Source organism: Cyanistes caeruleus, chromosome 24 (assembly GCF_971803275.1).
Source record: "Cyanistes caeruleus chromosome 24, bCyaCae1.hap1.1, whole genome shotgun sequence".
Taxonomy (NCBI): domain Eukaryota; kingdom Metazoa; phylum Chordata; class Aves; order Passeriformes; family Paridae; genus Cyanistes; species Cyanistes caeruleus.
In genome coordinates, this window is record NC_141724.1 from 1,880,895 (window position 1) to 1,908,738 (window position 27,844).

Consider the following 27,844-nt stretch of genomic DNA (forward strand, 5'->3'; position numbering starts at 1 on the left):
CAGTGGGATTTTGGACCTGATTCCCAAAATCCCACTCCTCCATCACACACAGAGCTCGGAGCAGCGGGATGTTGGATCCTTTGGAGCAAATTCCCAAAATTCTGCTCATCCCAGGATTTTGCTGCCTTGACCTGGTTCTTTCAAAAGGTGTTAAAAGTTTCTTTTTTTCTCCTCAAAACGTTGTGGAAGAACTTCATGGAAAATTCCTCCGAGGAGAACTTCCCACCCAGGGATCCTCAGGGATCCATTGGATGCTCCCAGGCCTTCGGGAATACCCTGGAGAGGTTCTGGAGCTCTGGAAATCCTCGGCATTCCCAGGGAATTCTGCTCCTGCAGCTTTTCCCTCATCAGCACCGAGCTCGGGGCTGGGCCCACAGGAGCATCCTTGGATCCTGCAGCTTCCTGGGCTGGAAAAATCCCATTCCAAAACTGGAAAAATCCCATTCCCAAGCTGGAAAAATCCCATTCCCAAAATGGAAAAATCCCATTCCCAAGCTGGAAAAATCCCATTCCCAAGCTGGAAAAATCCCATTCCCAAACTGGAAAAATCCCATTCCCAAGCTGGAAAAATCCCATTCCCAAGCTGGAAAAATCCCATTCCCAAACTGGAAAAATCCCATTCCAAAGCTGGAAAAATCCCATTCCCAAGATGGAAAAATCCCCTTCCCAAACTGGATTAGAATAAATATATTTAAAAATATATAAAATATAAAAAAATTATATAAAAATATATAATATAAATAAAAAATACATTATTATATATAATAATTACAATATAAATTAAATTTAAGTATTTAATTTAAATTTCTATGAACTATATTTAGAACTTAATATAAAAATTACAATATGAAATTATATAAAAATATATTATTGTATATAGCAATTTAAAATAGAAACTAAATATTATTTATTTCATTAAGTGTATTTATATTAAGTATATTTAATATTTAATATAGAATTATAAAATAATAATATATAAATATCATATATAAATATATAATATAGAAGTATAAATATAGAAATATATCTATATATAAATATATATATATATAAATATATAAATATATAAATTTATAAGCATATAAATATCTAAATTTATAAGCATATAAATATATAAACATATATTATTACATAAAATAATTAAAAATATAAATTCAATAATATTTAAGTATTTAATTAAGTAAATTTATATTAAGTATTTCATTAAGATTAAAACAACAACAACAAAAATAAATCCCAACAAAACCATTTTCCTGCCCACTAAAATTCATGCATCTGAGAAAAAGGAGGAAAAATGGGATAAAACAGGGAAAAAACGGGGAATTTTAACAAGACAGGAACGGCTCATCCACAATTTCCAGGTGTCCGGGAATGATGAATTCCCAATTTTTTTGGTGCCTGAAAAAAGCGGATTTTTTATTTACCCCAACCTCGGGAATGAAGGAAGATGTCGCTGTTAAAAGGGAAAAAGAATTCAAAATATTCCCAAAAATCCATAAAATCCCTGTAATTCCACATCTGTTTCCATGGGAACAGCAGGGGAGGAGCGGGAATTCCTGAGGAGATTCAAATTCCTGCTCGGAATTCCTGGGATGGGGAATGGGAAGGGGAAAGAGCTGCAGGAGGAAGGAAAAAAAATGGGAATAAAATGGGAATAATCAGCTCAGGAAATGCGGGAAAAGGGGTTTTATTTAATAATGAGGAGGTTGTGGATAAAGAGGGAAAAGAGGGATTTTTTTTTTTTTATGGATAAAGAAGGAAAATATGGAATTTTTTTGGTGGATAAAGAAGGAAAACAGGGATAATTTTTTGTGGATAAAGAGGGAAAAGAGGGATTTTTTTTTTTATGGATAAAGAGGGAAAATAGGGAAATTTTTTTCGGTGAATAAAGAGTGAAAAGAGGAATTTATTGGAATTGAAATCCATAGATGCTCGGGGAAATGTTGGAGCATTTCCTGGAAATCCCTGGAAGCGCTGGGAAGAGCTGGCACTTGGGAAGGGTCGTGTGGGGTTGGCTCATGCTTGGAGGAACACAGAGGCTCCCAGGAGGAGCACGAAGCAGCTGAGATCCCAAAATCCCAGAATTGAGGCTGGAAAATCCCTCTGGGATCAGCGAGTCCGAGCTGTGCCCGATGCCCACCCTGAGCCCTGAGTGCCACCTCCAGCTGCCACCTCCAGGGACGGGGACTCCAAACCTCCCTGGCCACTTCCAAGGCCTGGCCGCCCTTTCCATGAGGAAATTCCTGCTGCTGTCCAAGCTGAGCCTCCCCTGGCCCAGCCTGAGGCCGTTCCCTCTCCTCCTGTCCCTGTTCCCTGGGATAACATCCCAAATCCCCCCCGGCTGTCCCCTCCTGGCAGGGACTTGTGCAGAGCCAGGAATTCCCCCTGAGCCTCCTTTTCTCCAGGCTGAGCCTTCCCAGCTCCCTCAGGATTCTCCAAACCCTTCTGAGCTCCCTCAGGATTCTCCAAACCCTTCTGAGCTCCCTCAGGATTCTCCAAACTCTTCCCAGCTCCCTCAGGATTCTCCAAACCCTTCTGAGCTCCCTCAGGATTCTCCAAACCCTTCTGAGCTCCCTCAGGATTCTCCAAATCCTTCCCAGCTCCCTCAGGATTCTCCAAACCCTTCCCAGCTCCCTCAGGATTCTCCAAACCCTTCCCAGATCCCTCAGGATTCTCCAAACCCTTCCCAGATCCCTCAGGACTTTCCCAATCCCACCAATCCTCGTTTTTCCCACTCTCCAGCCCCATTTTGGGATGGTTTTTGGGAACAGGGCCGTGTCCCAGCTGCTCCTCAGCTCCCACTTCCTCATCACTGCTGTCCCTGCCTGTGCCAAGCTCTGCTCTTGGCTGACAGCTCTGGAATTTCACTGCCTAAAATTAGGGATGCGGAGGAGGCAGATTCCCAAATTTCCCCACGCCGGGATGTCCCAGTTCTCCCAAGATTTGGAGCAGACTCGGATGTTTTTGGTGCGAGGCTGGAGGAGGAGGGTGAGAACGGGATGTGGATCCTGCAGAAATCCCAGGGGGAAAAGAGGGAAAACCACAGAATGGGAGCAGCCCTTGAAAAGAGGAAAGGGGAAAATGGGAAAAAGTGAGGGAGAAAAGAAGGAAAACACATATTTTTATATTTTTATATTTTTATATTTTTATATTTTTATATATTTTTATATATAGATATATAGATATATGACATAATATTAATAATATTTTTAGTATGTGTATGTTTATAAATATTCCCAAGGCAGCCTCAGGAGCAGCCCAGGGAGGGCTGGCGGGTGATCCCATAAATATTCCCATGGAATTTCTCAGCGTTTCCTCATGGAATTCCCAGGAGCAGCCACGGGAACGGGGCAGGAGCAGCTTTCTCCATTGACCCCCCCAAAATCCGGGAGGAATTTGGGGATCCAGGAGATCCCTATTGATCCCCAATACTTTTTAATGTTAAATATTCAACGCTCCGGAAGAATTTCCTCCAACGCTCTTTCAGAGGGGCAAAAAAACGAGACGCGAGGAGAAGCCACAGCACGAGGGGAGCTCCGCTCACCCCAAAATCTGCGGGATTCGCAGCCGGGATCACCCCAAAAAATCCCGGGGGGCGCTGAAAAAGGGAGCCCCGAAGGGCGCCGTGACCCCGACGTGATTCGAACACGCAGCCTTCTGATCTGGAGTCAGACGCGCTACCGTTGCGCCACGAGGTCTCGGCAGCGCCACCTCCGCCCCTGCTGCAAAACCCTTAGCGCCAACTTCCGCCGCTCAGCCCCGCCCCGCCGGGAGCGCCCCGTACACCGGGGAGTTCCCGCACACCGGGAAGTTCCGCCACACCGGGAAGAAATTCCAGTTTTTCCCGGGATCGTCCCGGAGCAGCGGCCGCACCTTTCCCGCGCCGCCCTCAGGGGGTTCCGAGCCCGCCCCGCCGTGCTGGCCACGCCCCCTCCCCACAGCTACACGCCGGGCTGTACCACCGCCCGCGGGGGGGTGGCGCGGCCGTGACGGCTGCGCGCTGTAGGGGAGAGGAGGAGGGATTCCCCCCCCCGTCCCGCGGTGGGCTGTGCCGTCCCGGCGGATTTAAAGGGGCCGCGCACGGGGAGGGGCGTGCGAGGGTTGGGGGCGCTCCCAGCCGAGTCCAGCCCATGGCGTGGGGGGCGGGAAAATCGCCTTTCCCGCCTTTTCCCAACATTTCCCAACTTTTCCCGCCTTTTCACACCTTTTCCGATCCATCAGCTGAGAGTTCCTGATCCCTTCCCATGGCACTCCCAGGAGCATCCCTCCCCAGTTCTGGATCCCTCCCTGATGCTCCTGGATCCCTCCCTGTTATTCCTGGATCCCTCCTTGGTGTTTCTGGATCCCTCCCTGATGCTCCTGGATCCCTCCCTGATGCTCCTGGATCCCTCCCTGTTATTCCTGGATCCCTCCTTGGTGTTCCTGGATCCCTCCCTGATGCTCCTGGATCCCTCCCTGATGTTCCTGGATCCCTCCTTGGTGTTCCTGGATCCCTCCCTGATGCTCCTGGATCCCTCCCTGATGTTCCTGGATCCCTCCTTGGTGTTCCTGGATCCCTCCCTGATGCTCCTGGATCCCTCCTGGATTCTCCTGGATCCCTCCCCAGTTCTGGATCCCTCCCTGATGCTCCTGGATCCCTCCCTGATTCTCCTGGATCCCTCCCTGCTGTTCCTGGATCCCTCCCTGATGCTCCTGGATGCCTCCCTGATGTTCCTGGATCTCTCCCTGTTATTCCTGGATCCCTCCTTGGGGTTCCTGGACCCCTCCCTTTTATTCCTGGATCCCTCCCGGTTTCTTCTGGATCCCTCCCTGTTATTCCTGGATCCCTCCTGGTTTCTCCTGGATCCTCCCCAAGGAGGGCAGGGAGAGCTGAGAGATTCCCCAGATCCTTCTGGGAAGTGGGAACGTGCCAGGAGTCGATGGATCTCAGCAGAAACCCCCCAGGAGAGCGATAAACCCGGGCCAGCGATGCTCGTTAGCGGGGAGCCCAATAATGACTCTAATGAACCCTGTTGGGTTTTTTCCCCCATCTGACTTCCAAAGCCTTCCCTGGGAGTTTTCCTGACATCCCAGGAATTGCTGTGGGGTCGCTTTGTGCTTTAACAACCCCCGTGCCCTTCTCCGGAGCCAATCCCATTCCCAAACTCCGGGAATTTCCATTTCAGGGCCCTTTTTGAAAGGTGCCTTTTTGGGGATGTTTTGAAGAACCAGCCGAGAAAAAGAGGGAGCAAAACCATAAAAACCCCCACTCCAAAAATTATCATAAATATTTGATTTATTTGCTTGACTTATTCTTTATTAATCTATTTATTAATCTATTTATTCATTTATATATTCATTTATATATTCATTTATATATTCATTTATATATTCATTTATATATTCATTTATATATTAATTTATTTATTCATTTATCCATTAATTTATTTATCAATTAATTTATTTATCCATTAATTTATTTATCCATTAATTTTTTTTCCATTAATTTTTTTTCCATTAATTTATTCCTCTGGAATAAGAATTCCTATAGGATTTGTTCTGCTCTGTTCCTGTGCTTATTTACAAATGCCACTTTTATTTCCCCCTCCCCAAAAACAAAACCCCCCCCAAAAAAATAAATGTACAGTAGGAATTCCTATGGCTCCTGGGGCCGGGAGATTCCTGAGGAACATCTTGGGAATCTTTTCCCAAAGAAATCCGGGCAGCAGGGATAAAAATAAAGGACGATAAAAAGAGATTTCATGCTTTGATCCGTGTCAGGAGAGGCTGCAAGGAGGGTTCTGCCCCTTCCCCTCTTTCCCAGGGATCGATCCAGGCTGGAATCAGCAAAATCCCAAAGCCAAGCTTTAGCTTTAAGCGGGGCTTTGTTGAGTCAGGACCTGCTGCTGAGCCTGGCTTTGTTTTTGCTGGTTTTTTGTGTGTTTTTGCATAGGAAAAACCTGGAGAAACAGGAGAAATCGGAGGGATGGAAGTCGATCCAAGCTCCTCTCGCTATAATTAATATTTTTTTACATATCTCGGTGTCAGAGTGTCCCTCTGGATTTTTCCTGGAATAAAACAAGGTTGGAATTCCACCTTTATCTTCACACCCGTGCAGGGATTAATCCCAACTTGTCGAAATCCCTCTCGCGGCCACCACGAATCCTTGCGCAAAAATTAAAGTTACAGTCAGGAAATTCCCTTGGAATTCCCAGAAAATTCCCGACTTCCTTGGATTTTTTGGTTTTGGTCTGGAGATGATCCCAAAGGTCCTCGCCAAAGGTGGAAGTGGGGAAATTCAGGAAATTCCCTTGGAGTTCCACCAATTTCCTTGGATTTTTTGGTCCAGAGCTGATCCCGAAGTTCCTCCCCAAAGGTGGAACCGAGGAGGCTGAGGTGCAAAAATGTGAAATGAAATGGAAATTCAGCATTTTCCCAAATCAACTGATCTGGAATTGCTTCATCCTCGGGAAAACATTTGGAAAACGCCGAGTTTTGGGACAGCCACGAATTAATTTTGTCCTGTGGGAAGACTGGGAATACCTGGAAGAGAATCCTCCCCTCGGCTGGGAGAAGGGACATTTTCGAGCAGGTGATTTCTGAGGGGAGAAAAACATTTAAAATGGGGTTTTTTCAGTTTAATTTTTTGAGTCTTGGATGCAGGAATTGCCCTGCCTGGAGAATTCCCAGCCCAAATTCCCGGTGGGAATGTGAGCAGGGCAGCTGGATCCTTCCCTTGGTGGATGGGATTATTGCTGGTGGGAATAAATTCCTCTTTAGGGAGCGCGGCTCTGCTTTCCTGAGGAGGTGAAGGCTCTTCCCGTGAACTCTGGGAATCCGCAGGGATTTGTAGGAATTCCAGCCGGATCCGGGATGGGGAGGACGAGCCCTGCGCATTCCTGCATCCCTTCCCAAAGGAAATCCGGGAGCAGCCAGGACACGGCTCCGGCTTCGGCTTCACCGCTCGCCTCCCGCTCCAGAGGACGGAAAACCCTTGGAATTTTCCTTGGATAGACGCCTCATTCCCACTGCCATCAGCGGGATTCATCTGCTCCAGCAGCGCTCAGGTCCGGCTGCTTCTGGAGGGGAGAAGAGGAAGATCCGAAGTCGGGAGGAATTGCCGGAGCGCATCCCGAGTTTCTGGAAAGGTCCAGGATTGTTCCAGGGAGAGGGAAGGAGGCAGGGACGGACCTGGCCGTGCCAGAGGCGCTGCCCAGCTCTGGATTCCGGCAAGGATGAGGCTTGGCCCGGATTTTGGAGCTTTTCCCGGTTTCTCTGCTGGGAATTGCTGGAGCAGGGGGGGAATTCTCACTCGCAGCGGGACGGGCAGGGACATCGTGGGCAGGGACACTTCGGCTCTTCCCCGGCTTCCTGGGGACAGGGAGGGACGGGAAATGAGGAGAGAATCCACGGGATGCGGGAGAGAATCTGCGGGATAGATGGAGAATCTTTGGGATAAATGAAGAATCTTTGGGATAAATGGAGAATCTTTGGGATAAATGGAGAATCTTTGGGATAAATGGAGAAATCTTTGGGATAAATGGAGAATCTTTGGGATAAATGGAGAATCTTTGGGATAAATGGAGAAATCTTTGGGATAAATGGAGAAATCTTTGGGATAAATGGAGAATCTGGGGGATAAATGGAGAATCTGCGGGATAAATGGAGAATCTGCGGGATAAATGGAGAATCTGCGGGATAAATGGAGAAATCTTTGGGATAAATGGAGAATCTTTGGGATAAATGGAGAATCTGCGGGATAAATGGAGAATCTGCGGGATAAATGGAGAATCTGCGGGATAAATGGAGAAATCTTTGGGATAAATGGAGAATCTGCGGGATAAATGGAGAATTTGCGGGATAAATGGAGAATTTGCGGGCTAAATGAGCAGATGGAGCAGCTCCCCCCGTGCTCTCCCAGCCCCAATCGCTCCCCTTCCCTGCCAAGCACCACCCCGGACACTTCGGCTCAGCTCCCCGGTCCCCCCGGGTCCCCCGATGCCCCCGGGCGGAGGCAGCAGCAGCTCCTGCAGAGCAGAGAGGAGGGAGGCACCCGAAGCCCCCCGGCAGTCCCGACGTACCGAGGGGACAGGAGGGGGTCCCGGGCGGGGGCTGATCCTCACACGGCCGTCTCCTGCCCCCCGCTGGCCTGTTCCTTCTTCCTCTTCATCTTGCAGAAGCCGTGGAGGCCACAGAAGCAGGCGAAGGTGAACTGGGGCATCACCCGGAGCAGGAGAGGCTCGGGAGTGACTCCGACCTGGAGGGGGACAGGGAGAAGAGTCAGGGCAGGAGGAGGGTGGGGAGCAGAGCCCCAAAATCCGGGCATCACCATGGACCAGGACACATCTCAGCCAGCCTTCCTTCCTTCCTTCCTTCCTTCCTTCCTTCCTTCCTTCCTTCCTTCCTTCCTTCCTTCCTTCCTTCCTTCCTTCCTTCCTTCCTTCCTTCCTTCCTTCCTTCCTTCCTTCCTTCCTTCCTTCCTTCCTTCCTTCCTTCCTTCCTTCCTTCCTTCCTTCCTTCCTTCCTTCCTTCCTTCCTTTTCCATTCCTTTCCTTTCCCCCTTTTCCTTTCCCCCTTTTCCTTTCCCCCTTTTCCTTCCCCCCTTTTCCTTTCCCCCTTTTCCTTTCCCCCTTTTCCTTTCCCCCTTTTCCTTTCCCATTCCCCTTTTCCCCTCTCTGGCACTCAGGGAACAACGGGATCGCAGCTCCCGGTGCCCGTGGAGCCGAGGAGCGCCGGGATTTCCCCGGCCCATGGCACAAAAAGGCTCAGCTGGGCCCCAATTCCCTCCTCGTGTCCATTTTTTAACAAATAATGCCCCAAAGCCCAGCCCACGCCACGGCCCAACAGCTGCAAAATGTAATTCAAAATGTAATTATGCAAATGCAAGGCTGGGGGGGTTTTAAATAAATAACAAATCCTCCCAGAAATGCTTTGACAGGAGAGCTTCGTTCTCTCCCTGCTCCAATTTTGAGCTTTCCATCAAATCCCAGAATCCCGGGGTGGTTTGGGTTGGGAGGGACCAGCCTTGGGCACCTCCAGGGCTGGAAGCTCCCCTGGATGAAACCTCCTGCCCCGATTTCGGATGATTTTACCCCAGAAGGGGCAGGGCTGGTGCTCAGGGCGAGCCTGGATCGGATCCCAGTGGCGAAATGGGTTTTGGGGCATCGTCGCCTCCTCAGGCTCGGGGGAACCCGCCCTTCCCCATCCCACAGTTCCAAATCCCACAGGAGGAGTTCGGAGCAGCCCAAATTCCCAGCAGGAAGCGGAGCAGGTGGAGCCGCATGGGTGACAGAGCCCGGGGGGCGATGCCACATCCCCGCCTTCCCTTTTTCCCTCTTTTTTCCGCCCTTTTCCCCCTTTCCAAGGGGCGCAGCTGCAGCACAGAGGCAGAAACATCGCCTTGAATTCCCTCCTGCCCTCCTCGGCCATCTGGGTACCCGTCTGGGGTCTCACAAATTCAACCGGGCCACCTCTGGGGGGCTTCTGAATTCAACTGGGCCACCTCTGGAGCTCCCAAATTCAATCTGGCCACCTCTGGGGGGCTCACAAATTCAACCGGGCCACCTCTGGGGGCTTCTAAATTCTATCGGGCCACCTCTGGGGGGCTTCTAAATTCAACTGGGCCACCTCTGAGGGCTCCCAAATTCTATCGGGCCACCTCTGGGGGGCTTCTGAATTCAATCGGGCCACCTCTGCAGCTCCCAAATTTAATCGGGCCACCTCTGGGGGGCTCCCAAATTTAATCGGGCCACCTCCGGGGTCTCACAAATTCAATCTGGCCACCTCTGAGGGGCTTCTAAATTCAATCGGGCCACCTCTGCAGCTCCCAAATTTAATCGGGCCACCTCCGGGGGCTCCGAAATTCAATCGGGCCACCTCTGCAGCTCCCAAATTCAATCGGGCCACCACTGGGGGCTCCCAAATTCAATCGGGCCACCTCTGAGGGGCTTCTAAATTTAATCGGGCCACCTCTGCAGCTCCCAAATTTAATCGGGCCACCTCTGGGGGGCTTCTAAATTTAATCGGGCCACCTTTGGAGCTCCCAAATTCAATCGGGCCACCACTGGGGGCTCCCAAATTCAATCGGGCCACCTCTGAGGGGCTTCTAAATTTAATCGGGCCACCTTTGGAGCTCCCAAATTCAATCGGGCCACCACTGGGGGCTCCCAAATTCAATCGGGCCACCTCTGAGGGGCTTCTAAATTTAATCGGGCCACCTTTGGAGCTCCCAAATTCAATCGGGCCACCTCTGGGGTCTCACAAATTCAATCGGGCCACCTCTGCAGCTCCCGAATTACCGGGGCAGAGCCTCTAATGAGCGCCCGGCTCTGAAAGGCTGCGGCGGGTCCCGGCCTCCCCTCTTTGTGCGGCCGCTTTTTGTGCTCGCCAGCCCCGCCATGGGAATTGCGAGGCTGCCGCTGGTGCCGAGGGGCCCGCGGGGACCTCGGGGGGACCGGAGGGGACAGAGGGGGACAAGGAGGGGGTCTCGTTCACCTCCCAACCCCGCGGCCTCCCGGGAATGGAGCGGGGAAGGGAAGGGGAGGTGGGCGCAGGGAAAAGTGTGGGGGATGCTCCAGCGCTGCCCCAAACTGCGTTTGGCCCATCCTGTGCTCGCTCCGGGGTATTTAATAACCGGATTAAATAACCGAATTCAATAAATAACCGGATTAAATAATTCTGGCCATAATAAACCACCCCCAGACCTCCCAGGCAGGTCCCCAGCGGTGCCCTGTGCCACCCCACGTCTCCATCCCCCCTCTCCCGGCTTTTACAGACACAAAACCACCCCCAGAGCCTGGGGGGTCTGGCTGGGACCCCATTAGGGACCTATTGAGATATTTAGAGGGGTTTGTAGCGCTCGGGCTTTTCAGGCTGACCCTCTGCCTCCCATTCAGGCAGGGGACAATGATGAATGAGCCCCGGAGAATGGAGGCAGCCCCAGCTGAGCCTGACGCTCCTGTTCCCCTTGAAAAGGTGCAAAAAGAGATGCTGGAGGAGCAAGGAATAATTAAAAAAAATTGCAATGAACTGGCTCGGGCAGCGCTGACAGAAGCCCTGGCTGATTTGCAAGGGCTGGGCAGGCTCCCCAGCCCCGCTCTGCCCTTTCCATTCAAGGCAGAAGATCCTCGGGATAAAAAAAAAAAAAACTCGGCTGCGGCAGAGAAAATGCGCCGAGCATTAAAGATGTAAAGCTGGAGAACTCTCTTTAGTCGACTGCATCACCCCGGGCCGTGTTTGTCACTGTCACAGTGATGAATTGGGGGCTGTCTGCCATCAGCATGCTCGCTTTAATAATGTCATTTTGCCTGGAAAATAATGTCTTTCTGGAGCAGCTGGACCCAGACTGTTCCTTAATCCAGCGATTCCCACTTCCCTGGGATTTTTTGGACATCCGGGAAGCTCCTGGCAGCAGGGGTGGGCTCAGCTCTGGTGACACTCCCAGGTGACACCGGTGGCCGCCAGCCCCTGGGATGCTCAGGCAAACAGGATCTTTCATTCCAGCTGATTTTCCTCCCTCTTCCTTTTCTATTTCTGGGAGGCACCCTGGAATTAACTTTTTAGCGAATCTATTAGAAAAAAAACGAGTTTTGCGTCTGAACCCCCGGATTTTGGAGATGTTTTTGCTGCCGGGATTTTTCCTTGGGAAAGGAAATAATTTGCAATGGAAATCGGGGCTGTGATTTTTTTTTTTTTTTTTGCAGGGAGCCGAACGGAATTAAATTATTTGTGATGAAACCGAGGGAAAAAAAAATTCCTTTAATTTGTTTTTCACGATAGCCTCTCCATCCATCCCCACACCCACAGCCAAGGTTTTTAGGGGGGGGGGCTGATGGTTTTGGGATCATCAGCTCGGTTTTTAAAATCCAAGGAGGAAAACCCCCGGGGGAAGAGTCACAGCTGGGCCTTGCAGGGGTTCATTCCCCAATCCTGGACTTTTTGGGGTGCTGGGGATGTTCCATGAACAAAGTTTTGCCTGAGATTTTTATTGTTCCTTTGATTTCGAATCATCCAAAGTTTAGCTCCTGCATCCCAGAACTCTCTGCTCTGGGATTTGTGGACACAACCCCTTTCCCCACACTCCCTCCTCCTCCCAAAATCCAGCCAATTTAACATTTTTTCCAGCCAAATTTTCAAATCGATTATTCCCCAACCGGTTTGGATTTATTTTTTTTTTTCCCTCCTCAAAATAAAAACTCGGAAATTTCGCTGCTTACAACCAACCCCGAGCCAAACCCCGCTTAAAAAACCTCTTCCCCTAATGAGCAGCCGAGCATTAAATAAAAAAAATCCCAACAACAGAGGAGACAGAGGAGGGGATAAAAACCGACCTGAAAAGCAGCAGCAGCCCTTTAAGGGGAGATAATGAAGGGAGAAGATGTTGCCTGGCGGTGTTTGCAGAGAATCTCTAATTAAAACATCGCTTTCTGTAAAGTCTGCTGATCCCATTGATTCTTCCCCCCACACAGTTAATTTGCTGCTAGGGAAGGCAAAGTCGCCAGGGTCCTCATTATAAAAATTTCACTGGCTGCAGCTAATGGTTGTAATTAATAGGTGCAATAAATTTCAAATGGGCAGCCGGGGTGTTCATTAGCTCGGGGCTGACTCAGCACCGGTGGCCTCACCAGTTCCTAAATAATCCATTCCCAGGCAGCCAGGAGGAGGAGGAAGCTGTAATTCCTCACCCAGGGCAGAGCTGGATAAATAATTCCAGGATTTGTGTCTTTTTTTTTTGTCTATTTTTTTTGTCCCGCCGCTGAATTTTCAGTGCAAACCTTCCCCCAGCTTTTCCCAAAAACCCGGATTTGGGGTGGGAGCAGCGCTCGAGGAACTGAACCCTGGGAGGTAAAATATCCAAACATCTCACATCCAGGCGTGGATCAAACCCAGGCGTGCCTTGGGTGGAGGATTTGGGATTTAATGTGGATTTTCATTTCCTGGTCCTTCTCCGAGCGTGCCTGCACATCCCTGAGCCAAAATTTGGGCTGAATTTGGGAGCTGCCACCCCTGAGCCTGGAAATTCCAAAATTTGGGCTGAATTTAGGAGCTGTCACCCCTGAGCCTGGAAATTCCAAAATTTGGGCTGAATTTGGGAGTTGCTGCCCCTGAGCCCGAACGTTCCTGAGCCAAAATTTGGGAGCTGCCACCCCTGAGCCTGGAAATTCCAAAATTTGGGCTGAATTTAGGAGCTGCCACCCCTGAGCCCGAACATTCCTGAGCCAAAATCTGGGCTGAATTAGGAGCTGCCACCCCTGTGGCTGCACATTCCAAATTTTGGGCTGAATCTGGGAGTTTTTTCCCCTGTGGCTGCACATTCCAAATTTTGGGCTGAATTTGGGAGCTGCCGCCCCTGAGCCCGAGCATCCCTGAGCCAAATTTTGGGATCTGCTGCCCCCAGGGATGCCCAGGGGCTGCTGTGGCTCCGTGTCGGGACAATTCCCACTCCTGGCAGGACAAGCCCGAGCCTCTCCCAGTTTTTGGGATGCTCCAAGCCCAGATCCCGGGCTGGGAGCATCCCTGGCTCACGGCGCTCATTAGCTGTAATTAACGCTCTCCTGGGAGCTCAGGAAGGACCTGGGAGCGCTGGACGGCTCCAGAATTTGCCTTTTCCGGGTGTTTTTGGGGACAGAACAATCCGGCAATTCCTTGGAACCTCTCCAGCTCCTTCCAGCCCGGCTCTGGGATGCGCTGGAATTTCCACGGCAGCCTTTTCCAAAACCGGCCGAATTCCCCAAAATGCTTTGAAAATTCCCACTCCATCCCGCTTTTTCGGGCCTGCCAGGAATGTTTTATCCCTGGAGCAGCCGCTGAGCCAGAGGAGGGTGCCCGGAGGTGATGCCAGAGCCGGCTGGGAGCTTTTCCAAGGGGCCCTGCCAAGGAATTCTGCTCCGGGGGGCTTTGGTGGGAGCGTTTGTGGGGACCCATCGGTGGGAATGGGGTCTGTGGGAATGGGGTCTGTGGGGTGGGAATGGAGTCAGTGGGGTGGGAATGGGGTCAGTGGGGTGGGATGGGGTCTGTGGGGTAGGAATGGGGTTTGTGGGGTAGGAATGGGGTTTGTGGGGTGGGATGGGGTCTGTGGGGTAGGAATGGGGTCAGTGGGGTGGGATCTGCAGGAATGGGATCAGCAGGAATAGGATCTGCAGGAATAGGATCTGCAGGTATGGGTTTGTGGGAATGGGGTTTGTGTAAATGGGGTCAGTGGGGTGGGATCTGCAGGAATGGGGTCCGTGGGAATGGTGTCTGTGGAATGGGGTCTCCAGGAATGGGATCAGCAGGAATGGGATCAGCAGGAATGGGGTTTGTGTAAATGGGATCTGTGGGATGGGATCTGGGGGAATGGGGTCTGTGGGGTGGGATCTGCAGGAATGGGATCAGCAGGAATGGGATCGTGGGAATGGGGTTTGTGTAAACGGGATCTGGGGGATGGGATCTGGGGGATGGGATCAGCAGGAATGGGATCAGCAGGAATGGGATCAGCAGGAATGGGATCAGCAGGAATGGGATCAGCAGGAATGGGGTTTGTGTAAATGGGATCTGTGGGAAGGGATGAGCAGGAATAGGATCTGTGGGATGGGATCTGTGGGATGGGATCTGTGGGAAGGGATGAGCAGGGATGGGATCTGTGGGATGGGATCTGGGAGAATGGGGTCAGTGGGATGTGTCCATGGGATGGGGCTCCTGGGAGCTGAAAACCCCGTGTCAAATCTCCCTGAATCTCTCTGTAGAAGCCCTGGGGGCGATGGGGCTGGCGAACACCGCCGGGAGATTTGGCACAAAGTCTCCAGACCGGGCTGCTCCGCACCAGTCACCCCCACCAGTGCTCCCAGTCCGCTCTCTCCATTCCCTGCCTCATTCCTGCCTTGCTAAAAGAAAAATCAACCCCATAAAAACCATTCCCAGGGCTGGGGATCACCGATATTCCTGCCTGGAGCTGCTTTGCCCAAAAAAAGACACCAAAATATCAGCAGGGGCCGGTGTTTGGGGCTGCCCCATCCCTGGAAGGGTCCAGGGCGGGGTTGGAGAGGGCTTGGAGCGATCTGGGATAGGGGAAAGGACTGGATGAGCTTTAAATCATCCCAGGAATCCTCGTGGTGACAGCAGGAACCATCCAGAGAGGATTTTCCTTCCCCAGCGCCACTTTTTGGGTTGGAAATGGCCAAATCGGGGCTGTTTTGGGTTCCTTGGCCCCGCTCTCATTCCAGCCTCATCCCAGGCTCCCATTCCCGGTTTGGAGCAGCCCCAGGGCGGGGGTGGAGGGACCAAACCAAGCGTGTCCCCCTGCCCGGCCTGAATGGCTCGGGGCAGGCCTTGTCACGGGTGAATTTTCTGAATGAGCAAATCCTCATTAAAAAATAATTAAAACAGCCCGGCGAGATTGGCTTAATTCCTTTCATTTTGACGGATGGTGTTTGGTTTTGATGATTTATGTGCCAGCTCTCCTGCTTTCATTGTTGGAACTCATGGGATTTCATGATTTTCTTCCTTCCACACCTCCTTGAGTCATGGGATTACGGCTGAACCTCAGCTTTTTTTCCCCCTTTTTTTTTTTTTTCTCTCTCCAGGGACTATTATTTTTAAAGATGCATTCCAGGCTGGTGAAATAAACTTGAAAGCCTGACACCCAAATGAGTCAAAGCTCAGGAAGTGAGAAAAGAAAAAGCAAAGAAGAGAGAAATTGCTCGTTTCCTGCTTGGGGAGGGGGAGGTGGAACCCCGCAAGGTTGTTGGGGTGGGTGTGGGCGCGGTGGGGGATGCAGAGATGGGGTCTGTGGGGTGGGGCTTGTGAAAATGGGGTTTGTGGGGTGGGATCTGCAGGGATGGGGTCCGTGGGGTGGGGTTTGTGGGGTGGGATCTGCAGGGATGGGGTTTGTGGGGTGGGATCTGCAGGGATGGGGTTTGTGGGGTGGGGTTTGTAAAAAATGGGGTTTGTGGGGTGGGGTTTGTAAAAATGGGGTTTGTGGGGGTGGGATCTGCAGGAATGGGATCTGTGGGATCTGCAGGGATGGGGTCCGTGGGGTGGGGTTTGTGAAAATGGGGTTTGTGGGGTGGGATCTGGGGGATCTGCAGGGATGGGGTTTGTGGGGTGGGGTTTGTGAAAATGGGGTTTGTGGGATGGGATCTGCAGGAATGGGATCTGTGGGGTGGGGTTTGTGTAAATGAGGTCCATGGGGTGGGGTTTGTGGGGTGGGGCTTGTGAAAATGGGGTTTGTGGGGTGGGGTTTGTAAAAATGGGGTTTGTGGGGTGGGGTTTGTAAAAATGGGGTTTGTGGGGTGGGATCTGTTGGAATGGGATCTGTTGGAATGGGATCTATGGGAAAGGGGTCAGTGGGAATGGGGTCAGTGGGATCTGCAGGGGTGGGGTTTGTGGGGTGGGGTTTGTGAAAAATGGGGTTTGTGAAAAATGGGGTTTGTGGGGTGGGGTTTGTAAAAATGGGGTTTGTGGGGTGGGATCTGCAGGAATGGGATCTGCAGGAATGGGATCTGTTGGAATGGGATCTATGGGAAAGGGGTCAGTGGGAATGGGGTCAGTGGGGTGGGGGCTGCAGGAATAGGGTCTGTGGGGTGGGGTTTGTGTAAATGGGGTCTATAGGGTGGGATCTGGGGGAATGGGGTCTGTTGGAATGGGATCTGTGGGGTGGGATCTGCAGGGATGGGGTCAGTGGGAATGGGGTTTGTGTAAATGGGGTCAGTGGGGTGGGATCTGCAGGAATGGGATCTGCAGGATCAGCAGGAATGGGACTTGTGGGGTGGGATCTGCAGGAATGGGGTCAGTGGGATCTGCAGGGATGGGGTCAGTGGCAATGGGGTCAGTGGCAATGGGGTCTCCAGCACCCCCCTCTCCTCTCCCACCCCACGGACCCCGCCGACTTTTTGCACATTTAAAAACTCCCCCATTTGCCAAGCCCTGCCCTGTAACTCAACCCTTCCTCCTCTCCTGCTCCGGGCCACCACCTCCCCTCACCCTCCTCGTGTCACCCCTGCCCGGCACAAACCTGCGCTGGGAGACGGGGCTGGACCCCCCCAAACAAACCCTCACCCCCTCCTCCCCCTGCTGCCATCACCCGGGCAGCGGCTGCGACCCTCGGAAACACCCTCGGAAACACCCTCAGAAACACCCCCGGCCTCTTCCCGCTGCTTTTGTTCGGGGGGATGCAGGTGCGGGGAAAAAAAGCTCCAAAACGCCAAAGAAAAGCCGCTCCCGGTGCTGAATGGGGACGGCCCCGCCACCCCCGGGCGCCTTTTGTGTCCCCACCCCTCCGGGAAGGCCCTGCAAGGCTTCAGTGCCCCCTTTCACTCCTTGTTCGAGCCCCAAATAAATGCGGGCGGCTCGAGGGGGGCTCGGAGGTGCCTGGAAGGTGCAGCCCCTCCCCTGTGTAGCCCATGGCTTTTCGCCCTACATGAGTTCGGGAAAGCAATCACATAGGAATAAAAAGCCATAGACCACAGCAGAGGGCTTAGCCAGGATAAGGCAGCAGGCTTTGGGAACAGGGAAAGGAGAATTGGGGGGGAAAACGACTTTTTGGGGAAAATGACTTTTTTGGGGTAAGCTGTGCTCCCTGCCTGTGACCAGTTGGGAGCACAACCCCAAAATCAGGGTGAGTTTCCACCCCAAAATCAGGGCGGGATCCCACCCCAAAATCAGGGCGGGATCCCACCCCAAAATCAGGGCGGGATCCCACCCCAAAATCAAGGCAGGATCCTATCCCAAAATCAGGGCGGGATCTCACCCCAAAATCAGGGCTGGTTTCCACCCCAAAATCAGGATGCATTTCCACCCCAAAACCAGGGTGGGTTTTCACCCCAAAACCAGGGGGGCTCCCACCCCAAAACCAGGGCAGGATCCCACCCCAAAACCAGGGAGGGTTTCTACCCCAAAATCAGGGTGGGCTCCCATCCCAACCCCCCCTCAGCACCACGGGGTGGCTTCTCCTGGGTTTTCCACCGGTCAGAGGGAGCGATCCCAGCCTGGAATGTTCCGTGTCCCAGCAGGGAGCTGACCCGGGCAGGAGGAGCCCGTGCCCCATGAGGAGCTGGGATGGCAGGGACAGCCAGAATTAATTGGAGCAGCCATGGAATGGTTGATTTTCCCCTCTCCCGGTGTCCTGGCCACGGCCCCAGCTCATCCCTGGCAGCACCTGGCATCCTTTCCTCTTCCCAGGATCCCAAAAAACCCGACAGACTCGGAGCCATAACCCAGGCTGCACAAATGGAGCCGCACAAATTCCCACCTGCACATCCCTCTCCGAGGAGGAGCGGCGGGATAAATCCCATTTCTAGGGAGAAACACTCACCTCGGGGTGCAGCCTCACCCTGCCCTGAAAATCTGACTTTTAGGGCCAGCAGGGGACTCGCCCGGGGAGGCTGAGCAGGAGCTGCAGCCCCGCTGCCCCCACAGCTCACCTGGCTGCAGGTGGGTGCTCGGCCAGGTTCATCCACACAGAGCCGCCTTTGTGGGCTCAGACAAAGGCCCAAAGAAAAGTTTGGCTTCCAACCCTCCTCCCGCTCTCTTCCTCCCCCCCCTCGGGCCTTTTCGGGGGAGTTTCCGTCTCTGGAGCCACCAAAAGAGGGACAAGGTGGCGCGCTCCCCGATTCCTCAGGAAAAGCCTCTCTGCGCCTGGAGAAGCTCCTTGGGTGGCACCAGAGGTGCCCAGGCTGTCCCTGGGAACGCTCCGGCCTCTGCTGCCTCACCCCGCTGGTTCATTAGCGGCTGTTAATTGCCAGGAGCTGATGAGGTCAGGGTGGGAGAGTCCCCTCCTCACCCTCCCCAGAATCCCTGGGAAATCCAGCTTTTCCAGCCGCGGGGATGGGAGGCAGGGAGGGATTTTGCTGCGGTTTGCAGTAGCAGAGAGCACGGCTTTGACCTCCCCAGCGAGCTCCTGGAGCGCGGGGCAGCTCGGAGCTGGCGTTTTCCCGAGGTTTTCCCTCTTTTATCTCCCGTGAGTGGCGAGGGGGAAGAGCCACGGTCCCCTCCGGGTGTCCCGAAACACGGAGCACCCCTCGGTCCCAAAACTCCATCCCTGGGAGCAGCTGCTGCACTGGGAGGATCTTTTTGGGGGCACACCAGGACCCCCGCACGGCTCCCCCTGCCCTGCGTGTCCCGCACCCACCACCCCCAAATCCCTACGGATCACCCCCAAATCCCTTGGGAACAACCCCAGCTCCTAAAGATCACCCCCAAATCCCTCGGGAACAACCCCAGCTCCTAAAGATCACCCCCAAATCCCTCGGGAACAACCCCAGCTCCTAAAGATCACCCCCAAATCCCTACAGATCTACCCAAATCCCTCGGGAACAACCTCAATTCCTAAGGATCACCCCCAAATCCCTCGGGAATAACCCCAACCCCTAAGGATCAACCCCAATCCCTACGGATCAGCCCCGATCCCATGGTGGAGAGACACAAACCCATCACTTTGTCCCTCCTGGCTCTCCTGGCCCTGCGGCACGCCCGGCCTTGCCCCGGCGGTGGCACCTGGCAGGGCACGGGCTGCTGTCCCCAGCACGAGGACACGTGTCCCTGCCGGTGCCACCGTGCCCTGTCCAAGCCTCAGGGACCCCAGGAGTGCCCGGAGGCTCCGGCCGAGCGCGCTGAGCTCACCTTTGGCAGCGTGGCACGCTCTCCGCGGGAAGGGCCCGGTGCCAGCGGGGACAGGGCTGGAGCGGCAGCGCCTTCATCATCACCATCCTCATCCTCTCCTCCCCAAACCCCGGGGCAGGGGGTGCCCAACGCTGCTCGGGGGGGGGTCATCCCGCTGCTCCCAGCCCGACAGAGGGGGGGTCTTTGGGACCCCCCAACCTTTCTGGTGCTGCTCTCGTGGCTGAGCTGGTTGTGCTGCGAGGGGCTGGGAGCGGAGGGAGGGAGGGAGGGAGGGAGGGAGCGGGGTCAGGTATTTCTCCATCCCCGGCTCCGCAGGGCCGGTAACAAAGGCGCTATTGAACTGCAGCCGCTCTGGTCTGTGAAGCAGAAACCTCTTGTATCTCCTCGGGTGCCTTTGATCTGCCTCCCCCGGTGGGATGGGGATTACTCATGTCCTGCTGCTCGGGCACCGCTGCCAGCGCAGCCCGGGGAGGGGGACAAACCCCCCGCGGGGGTCTCGGGGGATGTCACAGCCAGCTCTGCCCTTCCCCTGCACCCCCGAACCTCGCAAACTTTCGGGCAGCCACGAGGCGCTGGGCCGGGAGGAGCCGCGCTCTGCGCCTCGCATTCCTCTCCTGTAATTAAAGCCGGTGCGCTGGGCGGAGGGGGAATTTCCCAAAGGGTTTTACTGGCGTCTGGACAAGGGTCAGACAATGAGAACATTTGACAGGGTGCCCAAATCCGCTGTATCTTGGATACGCTCAAAGCCTCCCCCGTGCTCCTGGTCCCAGGCGCTGCCTTGGGGGAGGTTTGGGCAGGTGGGGAAGGCGCGGGGGGAGTTTGGGGACTCTCACGAAACCCCCGCAGCCCTCAAGGCAGCCAGGCTGCCCCAAAAATGCCAACGCTTGAACATCACAAACCCTGGAAGAGCATTCCCGGTGGGATTCGCCCGGAAATCCCGGGCAGAGGCAGCGAACGCACCTTGGAGACTCTCAGCGCTCGGATCGATGCTTTAAAAAGCGCTTTGCTGCCTTCAGCAGGTCCCTGCCTCCCTCCCTGGGGATCATCCTGGTTCTTCCAGTCCCGGGGGATATTTGGGATGCTCTGACAGCCATCCCGGCTTCCCAAAAGCACTCGAGCGCCTTTGGAAACCTCAGCCCCTCCTGCCGCTCCTGATCCCCCCTGCAGAAATCCCTCAGCACCCGGAGAGGCTCGAGCGGGAGCAGGGGGGGCTCTAAATGAGGCCACCCGAAATTAGGGCTCAGGAGGATCCTCCAGGGAGCCGAGGGCTCCCCAGCACCGTTCCCGAGGCTCATTCCCGCTTTTCCCAGCTCCCTGCCCGCTCCCCAGGCGTGCGGAGAGCCCGGGACGTGGCCCCGAAATGAGAGACGGACACAAATAAAACCCCCGGGAGAGAACCGGGACGGACAGACGGACGGACACTCCAGAGCAGAGCCTGGAACACCCTGTCTTCCACAGACACCAGTCTCATCCCAAGGAGGTGGAATCAGCCTCTGCTTTGGGGGAATCGGCTGCAGCTCCCCCAGCCCCCGCCTGGCTCGGGCCCCATCAGCCCCCAAATTCCTGGTGGATTTTTAAACTTTAAAGCTCAGATTTTTGGGGAGCAGCTCGAGCCAGAGTTTGGGCAAGAATCCGTTTTCGAGCTGTCTTTGACAAGCGGCTCCAGCCCGGGCAGATTAAATCTCCTAATCACATTTCCGAGGCGCCCTGGATCACGAATTGGGGATTTAGGGAATATTTGGCATTGTAATAATGTCATTTCCCAGCCTTTCCCTGCTTCTCCAAGTCCTTATGCCTGAACTTTTTGAACATCTCCCATGGGAAAAGGGAGGCTCTGGAACATTTGCGGTGCAGCTGGAGGTGCAGAGGTTGTTGTTTGTACATCCCGTGGATGGGGCGATTCCGGGGTTATTTATGGATTTTAATCATCTTTCTCATCACCACCTGATTTCCCACTGTGAGCTGCCTGAATCTTTGCAGAATTCCTGATAAATCTTCCAGGAATAAAAAGGGGGAAGCTGAGGAGCCCCTCAGATCCTGCGAAACTCAGGAGAGCAGAGTTCCCCCTGCTTCCCTGCGGAGCTGAGGGTGACACCGCCGAGTCTCCAACACCATTATGGGAGAATTCCAGGGAAATGCGCTCCATAAATCCCTGTTTTCAGCCATGGCAGCATCGCAGGCAGGGCCCAGCTCCCTTCCCCGGGGTGCAGCCACGGAAAATCCGCTTTGGGAAGGGCCAAACCTCTCCTGATTTTCCAGGTGTGCACACAAAACCTGGCTCCTTCCAGAGCACGGAAGCTGCTCTGGTTTGTTTGGAGGAGACAAAAGAAATCTTTCAATCCTGGCTACTTCAGCAACTCATTCCCATTGGGATGTTCCTGCCCACCTCCCTCCAGGAGCTCAGATGCTGCTCCCTCCAGCCCAGGAGGTGTTTTCCTTCTCCAGAGGGAATTCCAGGCTTTCCCTGCAGCAGGAATTGAGGTGCTGAGGGGGACAGCGCTGTCCCCACACCAGGCAGCCCCACAGGAGCGGCTTTTCCACGGAGCCTGAGGTTGTGGAAATGTCCCTCCAGGACAAGTTTGAGCCAGCAGGGACATTTCACATCTCCAGTTCGTTTGTCCCACTCAGCTTCAGGGACAAAACCAGCCTGGAGGAGCTGCAACCTCTCCTTCCCACTTTTCCATCTGGAGCAACTCGCCACTCGCAGCCCTCCTTCCATCTTCCCCACAGGACTTATTTTAGGTGAAAAGGTTTTCCTTTGTACCAAGAGAAAAAAAAAATATCCTCCAGCCCTAAACCATCTCATTTCTCATCTTGCTGGGAAAACTCGGGGTAAATTCATTTCTGTTCGCTCTGCAAACCAACAAATCCATCCCTGAGCAGAGAAATGACCCAGCATCCCAAAATCATGACTTGTGAACCCCAGGTCACAGCCCAAATCCCAAATCCTTCTGCTCAGCCTCACTGCCCTTTGCAGAGCCCCAGCTCCCCCCGATTTATTTCCATGGGAAATAAAGGATGGGAGAGGCAGAGAGAGAAGGGACGAGATAACGACCCAGGTCTGTTCCTGCTCACTCCATCCATTTTTCCACGGATCCCATTAGGAGAGGGCGGCAGCAGCTCGGGAATCCAGGGAAGGTCCTCACTAACAAGATCCTCCCGGGCCTTTTAGCACATTCCCGGTCACACATTGCTCAGTTCCCGCTGTAATTAAGTCTGGGCTGCGAGGCAGGAGACGCCGCAGGAGCCGGGGGTGGGGATTGGTCTCGATTTGCCAGAGCAGCTGCAGGGCCGGTGAGGGATGGTTTGGATCGGGCAGGGATGGGGATCAATGATCTGGATCAGGATCAATGATCTGGATCAGGATCAATGGTCTGGATCAGGCAGGGATGGGGGAATTGATGGTTTGGATCAGGCAGGGATGGGGATCAATGATCTGGATCGGGATCAATGATCTGGATCAGGATCAATGGTCTGGATCGGGCAGGGATGGGGGATTGATGGTCTAGTCCTGGCAGGGGTCAGTGGGCTGGTCCTGGCAGGGGTCAGTGGTCAGTGGATTGGTCCTGGCAGGGATCAGGGGTTGGGGATTGGTCCTGGCAGGGGTCAGGGATCAGGGGTCAGTGGGCAGGTCCTGGCAGGGGTCAGGAGTCAGTGGGCTGGTCCTGGCAGGGGTCAGTGGGCTGGTCCTGGCAGGAGTCAGGAGTCAGTGGGCTGGTCCTGGCAGGGGTCAGGGATCAGGGGTTAGTGGGCTGGTCCTGGCAGGGGTCAGGGGTCAGTGGGCTGGTCCTGGCAGGGATCAGGGGTCAGTGTTTTGGTCCTGGCAGGGATCAGTGATCAGGGGTCAGTGGGCTGGTCCTATCAGGGGTCAGTGGGCAGGTCCTGGCAGGGATCAGGGATCAGGGGTTAGTGGGCTGGTCCTGGCAGGGATCAGGGGTCAGTGGATTGGTCCTGGCAGGGGTCAGTGGGCAGGTCCTGGCAGGGATCAGGGGTCAGGGGTTAGTGGGCTGGTCCTGGCAGGGATCAGGGGTCAGTGGGCAGGTCCTGGCAGGGACGTGAAGCTGCAGCTGAGCCGCCCTGGGCAGTGCAGGAGCTGGATCCTGGTGAGGAGTCCCTGCTCCCTCAGAACTGCAGGAACTCCAGCTGGGACAGGAGGGAGATGGGCTGAAGGGGCCGGTTCAGTGGCCAGGAGTGACCAGAGGAACAAAGAGATGGAGGAATCAGATGGGGAAGGTGAGGAAAGAGCCCCTTGGGGCTATGGGAACGCTTTGTCCAGGGGTGAAAGGAGAAGGGAGAATAAAACCCTCAGCTCCAGGGGCCACTTCAGCTCCCTCAGGGTCCTTCCGTGGGCTCAGCCCATCTCAGGTGAGCCCAGGAACTCCAGGGACATCACCCCAGGCTCAAACTTGGGAAGAAAATATCTCAACCCTCCTCCCACATCAGCCTTCAGGGCTGAGTCCTCCAGGGCAGGCCTGGGGGGCAGTTCCTGGGCATTTAGGGAATATTTGTCATTGTAACAATGTCACTCCCCAGCCTTTCCCTCCTTCTCCAAGTCACCATTCCCAGACTTTCTGGCTTTACAGGAACATTTCCCATGGAAAAAAAGAAGCTCCAGAAGATTTCTTGGACAGCTGAAGGGGCTCAGCCTCACTCAGCCTCTCCCAGGGTTTGGGAATCCCTGTCAGGGCACCAAGTTTGCTCTGGGTTTGGGGTTTCAGGGCCACGCTGAGCCCAGGGAAGGACCTGACAGCCAGGTCCTCACCCCAGGACCGTCCCTGGTACAACAGGCAGGGGCTGTGTGTAGGAAATGTGGGACTGGAATGAGAGACAGCGCAGGGATCAGCCCCGGGAGAGGGAGCAGGAGCAGCCCGGAGCAGCTGCAGTGCCGGGGGCATCCTCGGAGCCAGGTCCAAGGGGAGGCAGATGGGGGATATTGGCCGCTGCCAGCCTTGAAATTCCCTGAAATTCCCTGAAATTCCCTGAAATTCCCTGAAATTCCCTGAAATTCCCTGAAATTCCTCATTATTCCCTGTTGTTCCCTGCTCCCAGATCCATCCCGAGAGGTGACACAGGGTGGCACCTCCAGCAGCAGCAGGGATCACCCGGAGCCAGCCCGGAGCTGTCCCCCACCAAGGGACAGCCACCCCCGCAGGGGTCCCAGCCCCACGGGGACACCCAGAGGTGCTCTGAGTGTCCCAAACCTGTCCCTGAGCCTGCTCCCCCTGCCTGGAGCCAGCCCTGCTCCCACACATCGCTGCTGCCGCTCTGCCACCACTCCCTGGGGACACACAGACCCCGGGAGGGGACACACAGACCCGAGAGGGGACACACAGACCCGGGGAGGGGACACACAGACCATGGGGAGGGGACACACAGACCCCGGGAGGGGACACACAGACCATGGGAGGGGACACACAGACCCCCGGAGGGGACACACAGACCCGGGAGGGGACACACAGACCCGGGAGGGGACACAGAGACACCGGAGGGGACACACAGACCATGGGAGGGGACACACAAACCCTGGAGGGGACACACAGACCATGGGAGGGGACACACAGACACCGGAGGGGACACACAGACCCCGGGAGGGGACACACAAACCATGGGGAGGGGACACACAGACCCGGGAGGGGACACACAGACACCGGGAGGGACACACAGACCATGGGAGGGGACACACAGACACCGGAGGGGACACACAGACCATGGGGAGGGGACACACAGACCATGGGGAGGGGACACGGTTTGAGCCCCTCTGGGCACCCCCAGCCCGCTCAGCGGAGCGGGGCCCAGGGCTGGGCTCTTCCTCCCCTCTCCTCAGTGGCACTGAAGCTTCTGGCAGGGAAAAATCCTCATTTTCCTGACTCCAGACACGTGAAAACACCGCAGCACACACAGAGCCCCCCGAGCATCCCCCAAACCCCGGCGGGACCATCCGGGCTGCCCGGACCCCCCTCGGGACCCTCGAGCCGGTACCACAACACACCTGAATTAACAGCGGCGAGCAGGTGACGCCAAAATCGCTGCAATTCCTCTCCCCGAATCCTTAATCTGCTTTTCCCCGGCTGACATCAGCGCTCAGGTTGGTACACGCACCGCTTCCCTTATCTTTCTTTGGGATTACCTCATCGGAGAGGACCTGGAGAGCCTCCCTCTCCCTTTTCCCCCCTCTCCCTCTCCCTTTTCCCCCCTCTCCCTCTCCCTCTTTCCTCCTCTCGGGGTTTGGAGCCGCAAGTTTGCAGCCGGAGGTTGGAATGGCTGGGATGAGGCTCCAGCAGCACCCCCAGCCCTGCCGGCCGCATCCTTCCAGGCTCCAGGGAGATCCAGGGAGATCCAGGGAGATCCAGGGAGATCCAGGGAGATCCAGGGAGATCCAGGCAGCTCCAGATCCTCTCCGTGCCCTTCGGAAACCCAAGCGCTCCTCCCGCACCAGGCGGAGGCTCGGTGGGGTTGATTCCCCCTGCAAACAATGCCCGAGTGTTTGCACACACACACCCACAGAGCCCCCGCTTCGCTTTGGGGGGGACACAAAAAAAAAACTTCAATTCGTCCACAGGAACACCCGTTCCAAGCCTGGAATCCGACAGTTAATGAGCTGGCGTGTAATTAGCTGATAACTGCCTTAGCATGTGTTGCATGTAATTCTCTGTCAACATAAATAATGGGGATGTAACACGAATATACCCGCGCAACTCAGAAATATTCATACGGAGATGAATTTCGGCCAATTCAGGATTATTTTCACCCAAAACAAAGCAAATTTCATTTTTTTTTTTTCCCCCAAGCTCACCAGCTACCTCCACAAGAAGAGAACCACAGCAAGCCACAGCCACGAGAATTAAATCCATAAATCCCCACATTTTCAGCTCGGGATTGTTTTGGGATGCTCCGGGCTGGAATTGCCGGGGATGCTGCCCAGGTGAGGCAGCCGGGAGCTGGGGGGATTCAGGTGCTCCAGCTCCGATCCCACCGCGGGCTGAGCGTTCCCCCGGTGCCCCCTCACGCTCTCAACTCCTGCAGGCAAAGCTCCAGACAAAGAAAGCGAGAGAAAAACGCCGTCTTACTTTTTTTTTTTCTCCTCCTTTTTTTTTCCTCCTTTTCTTTTTTTTTTCCTCCTTTTCTTTTTTTTTTCCTCCTTTTCTTTTTTTTTTTCCTCCTTTTCTTTTTTTTTCTCCTTTTTTTTTTTTCCTCCTTTTTTTTTTTCCTCCTTTTTTTTTTTCCTCATTTTTTTTTTCCTCATTTTTTTTTTTCCTCCTTTCCCGCTCCTCTTTCCCCCTCCTCCGTCTCACCCGCGGGACTCCAGCGATTCTTCTGGGAGTTGCTGGGGGGGGGAAATCCTGCAAAGCAACTTCAGGAGGCTCCGGAGCCCATCGGAGGCAGCGGGGAGGGCTCGGCCGGCGGAGCAGAGACGGAACAAAAGCCCGAGCGCTGCTGAATTAGGTGCCTTTCCTAATTGTAAAGGAGGATTGTGAGGCTGTGTGTGGCTGCGGGGCGGGAGGGGGCGGGTGAAGGGGCGATGGGGAGAGGCCTCCATCCATCCATCCCTCCCTCCCTCCCTCCCACCCGGCTGGGCCCGCAACCCCGAGCCGAGCTGCTGCATAAATTATCTCCTGCTTAAATTATCTCCTGCTTCTCCATCCCTTCCTCCCGAGCCGCGCATCCCCCGCGCATCCCCGCTCCCCGCACGGAGGATGCGGTACCCGGGGCAGGGTCCCCGCTGCCCCCCGCCCCGCCCCATCCCCGGCAATTCCAGCCCGGAGCATCCCAAAAATCCCGAGCTGAAAATGTGGGGATTTATGGATTTAATTCTCGTGGCTGTGGCTTGCTGTGGTTCTCTTCTTGTGGAGGTAGCTGGTGAGCTTGGGGAAAAAAAAAAATGAAATTTGCTTTGTTTTGGGTGAAAATAATCCTGAATTGGCCAAAATTCAAGGGCCTCTCCGCGGCTCTTCCCGGCTTTTCCAGCCTCTCCCTGCTCTTCCCGGCTCGCCTCTCTCCTGCTTCCCCCGTTCCTGCTTTGTCTCCGGCCCCGAGCAGACACAAAAGAGCCTCTGACCTGGGAGGAGAAATCTCCTTTTCCAGGGAAAGAATGAAAAAGCCCATCCGAGGTCTCCGGTGCGCGCTCTGAGCAGGCAGGGGGATTAAAAATAGCTGGGCTAGCTCGGAAAGGGAGGCAGCACTGCTCCCCTAATGAGTGTGATTAGCGGGGTGAGGATGGAAGCGGCTTTCCCTGCGCCTTTCCCTGGCTGCCCGAGCTCTGACACTGGGG

The 27,844-nt window shown here is 54.4% G+C and overlaps 1 protein-coding gene and 1 non-coding gene across 9 annotated transcripts; both read right to left on the bottom strand.

Moving 5' to 3' along the window:
- Positions 1-3,626: 3,626 nt before the first annotated feature.
- On the bottom strand, positions 3,627-3,698 carry TRNAW-CCA (transfer RNA tryptophan (anticodon CCA)). The gene has a single exon. It is a non-coding gene; the product is annotated as a tRNA-Trp (tRNA).
- Positions 3,699-5,398: 1,700 nt separating this feature from the next.
- BLACAT1 (BLACAT1 overlapping LEMD1 locus) lies at positions 5,399-27,844 on the bottom strand. Of its 8 annotated transcripts, none has more exons than XM_086861862.1 (3): positions 27,632-27,844; positions 8,061-8,236; positions 5,399-7,407 (listed from the first exon to the last, which is right to left on the bottom strand). In XM_086861862.1, the coding sequence occupies exon 2, from the start codon at positions 8,198-8,200 to the stop codon at positions 8,099-8,101; it is 102 nt and encodes a 33-aa protein (XP_086717988.1). In that variant the 5' UTR covers positions 8,201-8,236; positions 27,632-27,844; the 3' UTR covers positions 5,399-7,407; positions 8,061-8,098. The 8 variants fall into 8 exon arrangements, with proteins under 8 accessions (XP_086717988.1, XP_086717984.1, XP_086717985.1 ...); XM_086861858.1 differs by lacking the exon at positions 27,632-27,844 and adding an exon at positions 26,868-27,070; XM_086861859.1 differs by lacking the exon at positions 27,632-27,844 and adding an exon at positions 25,565-25,730.